This window comes from Mirounga leonina, unplaced genomic scaffold (assembly GCF_011800145.1).
Source record: "Mirounga leonina isolate KUSES-001 unplaced genomic scaffold, KU_Mleo_1.0 Mir_195, whole genome shotgun sequence".
Taxonomy (NCBI): domain Eukaryota; kingdom Metazoa; phylum Chordata; class Mammalia; order Carnivora; family Phocidae; genus Mirounga; species Mirounga leonina.
In genome coordinates, this window is record NW_023270490.1 from 12,498,208 (window position 1) to 12,510,923 (window position 12,716).

Here is a 12,716-nt window from a genome sequence, read left to right on the forward strand (position 1 = left end):
CTCTCTCTCTCAAATAAATAAATCTACCTGTTCTCTCTCTCTCTCTCAAATAAATAAATCTTTAAAAACACAACAACAAAACTGTTCAAAGAAAAAATGCCTTCACCTCTCCCACAGCTTTTCCAGCCATTTTTATGTGAATAAGAGGGCACTCTTGCTACTTACTGTCTGCCCTGTAATTGCTTCATGTTGCAATGGATTTCTTTGAATTATTCCATCTTCATTGAAAATGTATATTCAGAACATTTCTCCTGTATGTCACCTGGTATGTGCCTGTATCTTTGTTTTGTGTTTGTGTAGAGTTAATTTTGAGGAATAAAAAAAGTGTCACAGTAACTAAGCCTACACTTGTTCACGGTATATAAGCGTAAGGGACCCTCTGCAAAGACCTAACTTCCTTAAATAATTCACAGGAAAGCCATTACTTGACCTCTGGGGCAAGGGTCGCACCTGCTTCTGTACTCGGGTCAGGTTTTATTGGAGCATAGCTGCACCAGGCCTTACACACTGTGTGCTTTCCTGCTTCAAAGGCAGAGCTAAAAACTGGGGACCCAGCCAAGGAGACTGGCCCACGAGACGGAAACATTTACTAACTTGCCCTTTAAAAAAAGGCTTTCCGGGACGCCTGGGTGGCTCAGTCGGCTGGGCGACTGCCTTCGGCTCAGGTCAGGATCCTGGAGCCCCGGGATCGAGTCCTGCGTCGGGCTCCCTGCTCGGCGGGGGGTCTGCTTCTCCCTCTGACCCTCCCCCCTCTCATGTGCTCTCTCTCATTCTCGCTCTCTCAAATGAATAAATAAAATCTTTAGGACGCCTGGGTGGCTCAGTTGGTTAAGCGTCTGCCTTCGGCTCAGGTCATGGTCCCAGGGTCCCGGGATCGAGTCCCGCATCGGGCTCCCTGCTCTGCGGGGAGCCTGCTTCTCCCTCTGCCTCTGTCTCTCTCTCTCTCTGTCTCTCATGAATAAATAAATAAAATCTTAAATAAATAAATAAATAAATAAAAGCTTGCCAGTGTGTGCTCTAGAGTAGACAATCCTTGGAAGAATAACACTAAAGTAAACCTGAGTGGTAATGTTCTCCCCCTTTCTGGTGTGTAAGTACTTGGCTTTGATACAGTTAAATTAGGCCTGAGCTGTCAGGCCCCCTGCTGTGCTGTCATTTCATTAAAATAGAAAGGAGGTTAGTTTTTAACTCTCAGGTATTTCCCAGAAACAGCCAGATAGTACCTTCCAAAGACATTCGCATAGTCTTTTAAGTAGAAGCATTTGTTTCACTTTCCTCTGAATTTGGCATACAGAAAAATCAAGGGGACGCTGATGAAATTGCTGCCCCCTCAGCACCAGCAGACCCACCCGCACCCTTAATGAGGGAGGCCATAGGCGGCGTCAGGCTCTGGTGTGGACGGTGCTTGTGGCCCTGGTGGGGCTGACAGGGACTCCGCACTCTCTCCCCACTTGGGTCCTGATCTTGTTGCTGTGGGTTTGTGATGTTTATGTTCACCACACTTGTTCCCACAGCTCCCATTGCTCTTCAGGCTTGTTCTTGGATTTCTGTGGCTTCAGCACCTTCCCACAGACCCGTTACCCCTGGTTTCCATTCTTGACTGCTGCTTTTCCGTTTATGTCTTCGCTGGCTGGGTGTTTCAACAGATTGTTTTTTCTAGAAGCTCCTTGTTCCATAAGTTCTCGTGTCTGTGTGAACATTAGTCTTTGCTTCCATCTGTGGAGACCTTGCCTGATTATAACATTATGGGGTCAGAAATGTTGAGGTGTAGCTCCGCTAACATTCTGTGCTACTCGAGGAACAAGGGAGAAAACTGCCAGTCACGTGACTCCGGATGCCTTATAACTTCGTTTTTAATCTCTGGGTTTGAGGAGATACTTTTTTTTTTTTTAAAGATTTTATTTATTTATTCATGAGAGACAGAGGGAGAAGCAGGCTCCCTGGAGCAGGGAGCCTGACACGGGGCTCCATCCCAGGACCCCAGGATCATGACCTGAGCCAAAGGCAGACGCTTAACCGACTGAGTCACCCAGGCGCCCTAAGATACGATTTTGTATTAAGCAAGTATTAGCCTTTAGAAAAGTTTGGATATAGTTACTGGCAATCCATTGAAACTAAGAAAATTTATTCTAAATTAATTCTGTGGGTTTTTCTTAGGATGATTCTGAGACTAGGAAATTTTTGACATTCAGTGCAGTAACTTCTGTGAAATCTGGCATACAGACTTTTAAGTAGTACTGGTGATTCATAATTTAAAATGTGACAGTTTTACAGGGTGAGACTTTTTCTTTAGTCAAATTAAGTAGCTGACTGCATACAGGCATATCTCAGTTATGGCGGGCTTGGTTCCAGGAAAACTGCAGGAAAGCGAATATCCCAATAGCATGAGTCAAATGAATTTTTGGTTTCCCAGTGCATATAAAAATTAGGTTTATGCTATACTATTGTTTGATAAGTGTGGCATAGTATAATGTGTAAAAAAAACTACATACCTTAATTTTTAAATACTTATTGCTAAAAAAATGCTAACCATCTTCTGAGCTTTTGAGTCAGAATCACTGATCACAGATCAGCACGACAAATATACTAACAATGAAAACGTTTGAAATACTGCAAGAATTACCAGAATGTGACACAGAGACACAAAGTGAGCAAATGCTGTCGAAAAAGAGACTAGCTCGACACAAGTTTGCCAAGAATCTTCAGTTTGTTGGAATAAAAGCATTATCTGGAAAGTGCAGTATGAAGAGGTATGGCTCTCGTTGGTTATTTTCACAGAACAGACATAAAAGTGTTAGCTATTGATGTTTTTCTGTGGATGGGGTCTAGAAGCCAACTATTTAGTAGGCATTGGGTAACAATAAAAACAAAGAAATTACTTAGGGTAGTAATTTGACCATGCTGCGGCACTTCAGTCTTGGACCAGCTGGAGAACACTTGGCTACAGCATCAGTACAGATGCGTGCTTCTGACTGAGGGTCTCTTGGCTCTGTTGGCTCTGTGCTCCCTGGTCCTGTGAGGTCCACTGATGAAGGAGGAGGCTCAGAGCACTGTGGGGCCTTGCCCAAGGTCTCACAGCTGGAAACTTTCAGAGCGGGGCTTAGAATCCTCACTTCCTGATTCCAAAACCCATGCTCTCTCTTGGATGCCAGGGAGACTTGTTTTATTACCTGCCCCTCAGCAGCACCATCATCCCTTAGGCTTAGAGGCAGGGTGGTTTACTTGGTGTCTCTAGGTCAAAGGGTGATGCCCTTGGGTTTGGGTTCACACCCTGATGTCACCTGTCTGTGCTTCTGTCTCTGCATCAGTGATATGACTGCCATGGAACCTGCCTGGTGAGGGGAGGGGAAGCCTGAGCCCCATGGACTGCCACTCAAGGAACCCAGTTGAGTGGTCCAGGTCGGCCGTGGCATGGAGGGGCCTGGCCCATGGTGGCTGTCCACCCCTGCACCCTCCTCCTTTCCATTGTGAGCATTAACCTTTGCGTTCTGTGTTGTCATTGGGCATGAAGAGAGAAGTGGAACCCTGCCTCCTGTGGGTGTGTGGAGGGGCTGCTCTTGGGTCTCCTTTCTTTTTTTTTTAGATTTTATTTATTTGTCAAAGAGAGAGAGCACAAGTGGGGGAGGAGCAGAGGGAGAAGCAGCCTCCTCGCTGAGCAAGGAGCCTGATGCGGGACTCGATCCCAGGACCCTGGGACCATGACCTGAGCCAAAGGCAGACAGACGCCCAACTGACCAAGCCACCCAGGCGCCCCCTCCTGCCTTCATGTCTTCTGATGCAGGCCCAGATGACACCAATCTTTTTTATCCCAGGGTTCCCTCTTTCCTCACTTCCTTCCTCGTTCTGTTGAAGTGTGTCCTCAGATAGTTGTTTATTTTAGAAGGTGGGAGCACTGCTTGTCCCAGACTCTTACATTTGTATATTCTTGTGACCTTGCACTTGGTTGATAATAGAATTCTAGGCTGAAAATCTTTTCATCTTAGAATATGAAACTTTTTTGTGTTGGAAAGTTCTCAGTCTTGACCAGAATGTTTTAAGTGCAGCCCTGGTACTTGATGGCACTTTTCAGTTTGCACACTTCTGTTTTCTTTCAGCTCTAGTTTTGTTTTCTTTTGTTTTTAATGGACTTTCCCCTTGTTTGGCTGTATTCCTTACCTTTTGCATTCCTGCTAGACCAATTTTTCTCCTCTTGTTTTCTTTTTGCTGGTTCTAAGATACTTCCTGAATTGTAACTTCTCTCTGCACTGTGGGCTTCATCCACTTGAGTTGTGTTGCCCTCTTGTGCTTAGTTTATACCTTCCTGCTCAGACAGTCATTGCCGATCCTACTCTTCTGTGCTTGCTCTCCTTCACAGTTTACTTTTTGTCCACAGTTTCTTTTAATTTTATAGAAATAGTAGCCTTCAACCTCTAAAGATATCAGAACTTAAAAGCTTGACATTTGGGGCGCCTGGGTGGCTCAGTCAGTGAAGCATCTGCCTCAACTCAGGTCATGATCTCAGGGTCCTGGGATCGAGTCCCTCATCGGGCTCCTTGCTCAGCAGAGAGTCTGCTTCTCCCTCTGCCTGACGCTCCCCCTGCTTGTGCTCTCTCTCTGACAAATAAATAAAATCTTAAAAAAAAAAAACCCTTGCCATTTTTCCTCTGGGGTCACCAACTTTTTTTTGTACTTTGTTTCCTACTTGATAGACTTTTTTTTTTCTTTTAGCAGCTTTAGGGTTACAGAGAGAGAGAGACAGAGCATGAGCATGAGCAGGGGGAGCAGCAGACTCCCTGCTGAGCAGGGAGCCCGACATGGGACTGACACAGGACTCGATCCCAGGACCCTGAGATCATGACCTGAGCTGAAGGCAGACCTTTCCAACTGAGCCCCCCCCAGGCGCCCCAGTATTGATACATTATTAACCAGAGTCCATAGTTTACCTTAGCAGTCGTTCCTGGTGTTGCATGTTCTGTGTGAGCTTTGACAAACATAATCACTGTCACACAGAGTAGTTTCATCCCCTAAAAATCCCCTGTGCTCCTCCTCTTAATCCCTGCTTCCTCCAACCCCTGGCAACCACCACTCTCTTTACTGTCCCTGGAGTTTTGCCTTTTCCAGAATGTCATAGAGCGGGAATCACACATTGTGCAGCCTTTTCTCGGCTCAGTAGCTCATTTCTTTCCAGCATGAAGAATATCCACTGTCCACATGGACAGTTTATGCAGTCACTCACTGAAGGACATCTTAGTTGCTCCTGAGTTTTGGTAATTATGAACACATTAACTTATTTTTAAGTAGTACTAGCCTGTAGTCACATAATCATTAAATCAGTACTGCATTTAGAAATTAAGTCCATCCCCTCATTTTTCACATGGTTGACTTCGGGGCAGTGTCTGCAAGTGTGTGATGGGGCTGGGCGCTGCCTTCGGCCCATCGTGCTCCCTTCACAGAAGCAGACGTGATGCGGAGATTGGAAGCCCTTTTGTTAGCAGCGTCACTGTATTTCCTGGAAAGGTTGTTTATTTATTATTTTTTGTTAACTTCAAGCAGCAGGAAAGAGAATTTAGCTAGTCACAACTTGTGACAGTGTGTCTTTTTAGAGAACCAGAGGGCAGACACACGTTTAGTGTGGTTGATCCCTGAACTTGAAATCAGCAGTGGCTTCTGGGCCTGCTTCTGTGACTAATTATTTGTGTATTTTGGTAAATCATTTTGCATGTCTGGGCTTCCCTTTGATCTTCTGGGAGGTGAAGGAATTGGGCTAGGACCGGATGTCTGAGGTTCTCTTTTCCCACTGCTTTCTTGCTTCTGGCTTTGCTAGATCTAGCCTTTATTGCTGGTAACAATATGCTATGTTATCTCTAGTTATAGCTTCTTTGAATGGTCTAAACCAACCAAGTAACTTGAATTAGTCTAGTAATGAGCTGTTAATTGCAATTTTAATTAAGATGATTATAAAGTCACACGTACTTATAAGAAATCACAACACTTTGCCTGGTTTTTCCCAACGGTGACTTTGCCAAACTGTAGTTTACTATCCTAACCAGGATACTGATGTTAATACAACCTACCGATCTTAGTCAGATCTCCCCATCTTTACTTGTACTTACTGGTGTGGGCGTGGTGATCTCCGTAGGGCCGTAGCATCTGCGTAGGTGTGCGTGTCCACTGCTGGACTCAAGATACTGGAATTCTCGGTACACAGGCCACCCCTGTCCCACTCACCTCCCATCCTTGACCCCTGGCAATCAGCAGTCTGTCTTCTGTTCCTAAAATTGTGTCATTTCCAAAATCCAGTCATATAGTTTGGGATCCTTTTGGGATCGGCTTTTATCTGCTCAGTGCAATTCCCTGCAGGTTCATCCAAGTTACACGGGCAGCACTGGTTTTGTTTTGGTTTGATAAGTAGTATTACATTGTGCACGTGTGTACTGCAGTCCAGGACATCTGGGCTGATCCCAGTTTGGGGCTGTTACAAATAAAGCTGCTGTGAATGTCGTGTGTAGGTTTGTGTGTGAAGACGTGTTTACTTTCCGATAAATCAGCTAGGAGCAGACCTGCTGGGTCCTGTGGCAAATGCCAGGTAGTTTTCCAGAGTTGCCTTGAGCCCTTGTAACCCATCTCTGCTCTGCCCTCCGCTTTCGGGCATCCTTGTGTAGACGACTTTGCGTTTGTTGGAGTTTCACGTAAGGAACTCCTACATTCTCGTTTAGGTCTGGCCCCTTTCGTTCAGCAGCATGCTTCAGGAGTCATCCGTGGTGTTTGTGTGTCATCGTGGCTCATTCCCTTCATGCTGAGCAGCAGTCCATTCCGCGGGTAGACCCCTTTCTGTTTATCCATTCACCTGTCTGGACATTTGGGTTGTTTCCAGATTTTGGCTATTGTGAGTAGAGCTGCTATATCAACAATGGTGTGTAAGTCTTTGGGAGACATACGTTTTCATTTCATGTAGGAAGTGCTATACGTAGCAGAGGGATTGCTGGGTTGTCTGGTGAGTGTGTGTTTAACTTTTTAAAGCACTACCAGGCTGTTTTCTAAAGGGGTTGTACCGTGGGCACCTGGGTGGCTCAGTCGGTTAAGCGACTGCCTTCGGCTCAGGTCATGATCCTGGAGTCCTGGGATCGAGTCCCGCATCGGGCTCCCTGCTCGGCAGGGAGTCTGCTTCTCCCTCTGACCCTACCCCCTCTCATGCTCTCTCTGTCTCATTCTCTCTGTCTCAAATAAATAAATAAAATCTTAAAAAAAAAAAAATTTATAGGGGTTGTACCGTTTGCCATTTTCAGCATGTGTGAGAGTTCATGTGGCCTCACATCCTTGCTAACGCTTGATGTGGGTCATCTTTTCAATACAAGCCATTCTGGTAGGTTGTAGTATCTCGTTTTATTCTGCATTTCTGAGTGACTGATTGATGATGGACATCTTTGCACTTACTGTGGGCCCCCTGTACACCAGTGTTGCTGTGGCTAATATATGCCCTTTGTATTTCCATACAAATTTTGAAATCATTTTCTCAGTTTTTGCAAAAAAGCTGCTGAGATTAGAGTTAAGATTGTATTGAATCTGTAGATTGATTTTGAGAAGATTGACAGTCTTGAGTCTTCTGATCCATGAACATGATAAAGCTCTATTTTTTTTAGGTCTTTTGTTTCGCTTGGCAATGTGTAGTTTTCAGTATAGGGGTCTTGTATGTCTCTTGTTAAATTTTATTCCTGGGGCGCCTGGGTGGCTCAGTCGTTGGGCGACTGCCTTCGGCTTAGGTCATGATCCCGGGGTCCTGGGATCGAGCCCCGCATCGGGCTCCTGCTCAGCGGGAAGCCTGCTTCTCCCTCTCCCACTCCCCCTGCTTGTGTCCCCTCTCTCGCTGTGTCTCTCTCTGTCAAATAAATACATAAAATCTTTAAAAAAAAAAAAAACATTTATCCCTTGGGATGCCTGGGTGGCTCAGATGGTTAAGCATCTGCCTTCAGCTCAGGTCACGATCCCAGGGTCCTGGGATCGAGTCCCGCATCGGGCTCCCTGCTAGGCGGAGAGCCTGCTTCTCCCTCTGCCGCTGCCTCTCTCTGTCTCTCTCTCTGACTCTCATGAATAAATAAATTTAAAAAAATTTGTTTCCCTAAATAATTCTATGGTTTTGGATGCTGCTGTAAATGAAATCTGTATGTAATAATATTTTCCAGTTGTTTACTGCTCTCGAATAAAAATATAGTTTTAAATATTTATATCCTGTCACCTTGCTAAATTCAATTAGTTGTAGTTGGTTTTTTTGTTTAGTTGGTTTTTTGTTTCATTGTTTTTGTTTTTTGTTGATCCCTTAGGATTTTCTGTATAAACAACCAAGTCATCTGTGAATAGGGATGGTTTTATGTCTTTTCGATTTTTTTTTTCCTGTCGCGGTGTTCAGGGTCCTAGAACAGTGTTGGCTAGAACTGGTGAGAGTAGGCATCCTTGTCACATTCTGATTTAAGGGAAAACCATTCAGTATTTCACTACTGAGCATATCAGCTATAGGTTTTTGGTTAGATGTCCTTTATCAGACTGAGGAAGTTCCCTTCTATTCCCAATATACTGAGAATTTTTTAAATCATGAATTAGTGTTGAACTTTGCTGCATGCTTTGATGAATCTTTGAGATGACCATGTGGTTTATCTCATTTGTTCTATAATATACTGGATTACATTGGTTTGTTTTGAAATGTTAAATCAGGCTTGCCTTCTTGGGATAATTTCTACTTAATTAGATTCAACTTGCTAATACTTTGTTAAGGATTTTTATGTCTATGTTTGTGACGGATTTTTTGGTAATGTCTTTATGAGGTCGTGCTGGCCTCCAAAAACAAGAAAAGTTCCCTCCTCCTCTGTTTTTGAAAAAGTTTGTCTAAGATTGATGTCTTTCTCGGATATTTGGCAGAAAAGTCTCCAGGGCCTGGAACTTTGTGGGAAAGTTTTCTATTACAGATTCAATTGTATTAGTGTAACGCATTTAGGACTATTCAGATGTTCTGGTTCATCCTGTGTTAATTTGGGTAAATTGTGTTTTTCAAGGTATTTATCTGTTTCATCTAATTTTTGTCCATAATTTTCTCTATCATCTTTTTTTTTAAGATTTTATTTGACAGAGTGAGACACAGCAAGAGAGGGAACACAAGCAGGGGGAGTGGGAGAGGGAGAAGCAGGCCTCCCGCAGAGCAGAGAGCCCGACGCGGGGCTTGATCCCAGGACCCCGGGATCATGACCTGAGCCGAAGGCAGACAGACGCTTAACGACTGAGCCACCCAGGCGCCCCTCTCTATCATCTTTCTTGTGCCTGTAGGGTCTATAGGGATGACCCCTCTTTTTTTCCTTCCTCACCTCACTGATTTCTGTTCTTTTTTTTTCTTTTTTCGGCTGTTGATCAATTTTTTTTTTTAAGATTTTATTTATTATTTATTTGACAGAGAGAGACACAGCGAGAGAGGGAACACAAGCAGGGGGAGTGGGAGAGAGAGAGAAGCAGGCTTCCCGTGGAGCAGGGAGCCCGATGCGGGGCTCAGTCCCAGGACCCTGGGATCATAGACCTGAGCCGAAGGCAGACGCTTAATGACTGAGCCACCCAGGCGCCCGGCTGTTGATCAGTTTTGTTGTTGTTTTCAAAGAGCCAACTTTTGGCTTAGTTAAATTTCTCTATCATTTATCTGTTTTTTATTTTGTTGATTTCTGCTCTTTATTATTTCCTTCCTTCCATTTCCTTTGGGTCTGTCCTGCTGCTTCTGGTGTTAGGAAGTTGAATGTTAGGCCTTGGCTAATATGTTATCTTTTACTACTCAATTGAAAATAACTGATTTCTTCTTTGAGTTACATGTTATTTTATCAGTGTGTTGGATGATGTTAAATACTTGAGGTTTTGGGGGCATCTGGGTGGCTCAGTCGGTTAAGCATCTGACTTTAGCTCAGGTCCTGGGATCGAGTCCCACATCAGGTTCCGTGCTCAACAGGGATCCTGCTTCTCTTTCTCCCTCTGTCCCTCCCCCAACTCATGCTCGCTCTCTCTCAAAATCTAAAAAAAAAACCCCAAAAAACAAATTCTATTAAAAAAATACTTGAGGTTTTCTTGGGTATCTTACTGTTGGGTTTCTAACTTAATTCTGCTAAGGTCAGGGAGCACACTGTGCATGATTTCAGTCCATTAAATTTATTGAAATTTGTATTAAAATCTAATATATGACATGTCTTGGTGATTTTTAAAAAACTGTTTATAGATGTTGGGTGTCCCGTATGTATCAGTTAGGTCATGGTAGTTGGTAGTGTTTTTTGGATCATCCATTTTTCTGTTGTTTGTCCATACTGTCTGTTTCTGAGAGATGGGTGCTAAGATTTTTATAGCTGTGTTGTGTGTTGTCCATTTCTCCTTTAATTCTGTCAATACTTGGATTAAAGGGTTCTTTTTTTTTTTTAAGATTTTATTTATTTATTTGAGAGAGAGAATGAGATAGAGCATGAGAGGGGGGGAGGGTCAGAGGGAGAAGCCCACTCCCCGATGAGCAGGGAGCCTGATGCGGGACTTGATCCCGGGATTCCAGGATCATGACCTGAGCCGAATGCAGTCGCTTAACCAACTGAGCCACCCAGGTGCCCCTTGGATTAAAGGGTTCTGAGGCTCTGTCTTTAAAGTGTCTAGTTGGGTCTTGAGTCTTTCTCCATTCTGACAACCTCTTCTTTTTATTGGACTTTTTAGTCTAAAGAGATCATTACCCTTTTTCTTTGAGAATTTTAACTGTACTTGTTTGGATTTTTTATTTCGAGGTTGCTCTGGAGATTACAGTAAACACAGTTTTTTTACAGTCTACTTAGTGTAGCAATAGTCTAGCACTCCACAGGCACAATTGCAAACTTAGCCTCTAGGCCTCACATGGGACCACTCCCCACACCCCCTTACGTTGTAGTTGGATGTGCTGTGTCTGTGACCCTCATGGCCACCACCAGTGGTGTTGTGATTGCTTGCATAGAACAGTCATATGGAATAAAGTCCTCCAGCTCTGTGCTTGGAATCTTTATCGATACTCTTTGATGTTTTCTTTGCATTTTTCTTGTAGATTAGCCTACCATGGCCGACCAGAGACAGCGCTCACTCTCTACCTCTGGGGAATCACTATACCATGTTCTGGGGCTGGACAAGAATGCAACCTCAGATGACATTAAAAAGTCCTATCGGTAAGAGGCCTTGTACCTTGTGTGGTTTGATCTGCATTTACCAGGAACCACTGTGTGTCTCCCTGCCCCCAGTGGACTCTGTAGGTAACTGGGAACTCTTAGGTCCATTTTTGTATGCATAATGTGTTCCCTTATAGCTTAAAATTCTTATATTGGTATTTTCTTGGCAATAAAAAAGTAACACTTTGTAGATAATACACACTGTGTACCCTGGAGCGGCCAGTCCCACGGGGAAGCAGGTCTGAGCCTGCTCAGCAGATGGGGCTGACAGGCTCCTCCCCGTAGCCCTCGGCCGGAGCTTCTCCACGGCTTCAGGGAGTAAGCTGCAGAGACACAAGTCCTCGGTGATCCACACCCTTCAAGCAGCCCTGCTTTGTGTTCTTCCCGTTGTGTACTTCTCACACAGGAGAGAAGAGGCCTTTGCTGCTCCCTTTATTTGGCAAAATGTGCAGTGAAGCTGCGAGGACACTAGAGGTCAGCAGCAGGGTTTGCCTCTGAGCAGGAGAAGGGTGGGCTGCTGGCCATGCCTGCCTCCAGGGTAGCCCTCACCTGGGGGCTCCCTCCTCTGTGGCCAGGTCAGAGCCCGGAGCTTTGCCCCGAGAGGCTGCAGAGGTTTCTTCTGATGCTGACATTCTCGAACTCTGTGGAGAGTTGGGAAGTGACATGTAATGGGGAAGTGTTCCCTGCACCGGGCCCTCCCTCTCACAGATGAATGTGGAATAAGTGACAAAGAAATGGTTTTGGTTTGCAGGAAACTTGCCTTGAAGTACCACCCTGACAAGAACCCCGATAACCCAGAGGCTGCAGACAAGTTTAAGGAGATCAACAACGCCCACGCCATCCTGACGGACGCCACAAAAAGAAACATCTACGACAAGTACGGCTCGCTGGGGCTCTACGTGGCCGAGCAGTTTGGGGAGGAGAACGTGAACACCTACTTCGTGCTGTCCAGCTGGTGGGCCAAGGTGAGGGGAGCAGGCGGCCCGTGCGGCCCCGGGTGCCCCGGGGGGGGGGTCTCCTGCCGGGTAGGGCTTTGGGTCTTGCGGAGTCAGGGCCTTTGGTCCGAGTGCTCTGTGCCCCCGAGACACGGTTTCCGGGCGCGTGGCGGCCTTCCCTCCCGGTGTGTCAGTGCGGGGCCGGGTCTGCGGGGCCGGCTGCAAGCCCGCGCGCAGCCAGCCCGGCACCGAGCCGGCTGTGCCCCTTTCTCTCGTGAGTCACTGTGCGCCCTTGAACAGAGGTGGGCAGGGCCTTTCCGTCCTGTTGTGGGCAGCTGGTCGTCAGGGTGCGGGAAGACGTGTGTCAACTCTGACGTGAGACACCCGCGCACGTCGCCCCTCCTCCCTGTTGCCCAAGCACGTGTGGGCCGCGGGCGCGCGGCTCCGAAGACCCCTTTTCTCGGGGCCAGTGGGCTCCGTCCCTCTGCCCCCGCCCCCCCGTTGGCGGGAGCGCCCCCCCAGTCTCAGCCCCCCCGAGTCTCAGCCCCCCCAGTCTCAACCCCCGCCCCGAGTCTCAGCCCCCGGCCACCGAGTCTTAGTACCCCCCCCCCCC

General features: G+C 46.1%; 1 protein-coding gene across 5 annotated transcripts in view; it reads left to right on the top strand.

Annotated features, from left to right (window-relative positions):
• DNAJC5 (DnaJ heat shock protein family (Hsp40) member C5) overlaps nt 1-12,716 on the top strand; it is a 42,530-nt gene that overhangs the window by 19,759 nt on the left and 10,055 nt on the right. For 2 of the 5 annotated variants that reach the window (XM_035025599.1, XM_035025600.1), the window contains exons 2-3: nt 11,051-11,168; nt 11,920-12,133. In XM_035025599.1, coding sequence (XP_034881490.1) covers nt 11,062-11,168; nt 11,920-12,133 — 321 coding nt within the window. In that variant the 5' untranslated portion in view covers nt 11,051-11,061. Of the gene's footprint in view, nt 1-2,027; nt 3,468-11,050; nt 11,169-11,919; nt 12,134-12,716 lie in introns of those variants that run through there. The other 3 variants (XM_035025598.1, XR_004682991.1, XM_035025597.1) reach the window with 3 other exon arrangements.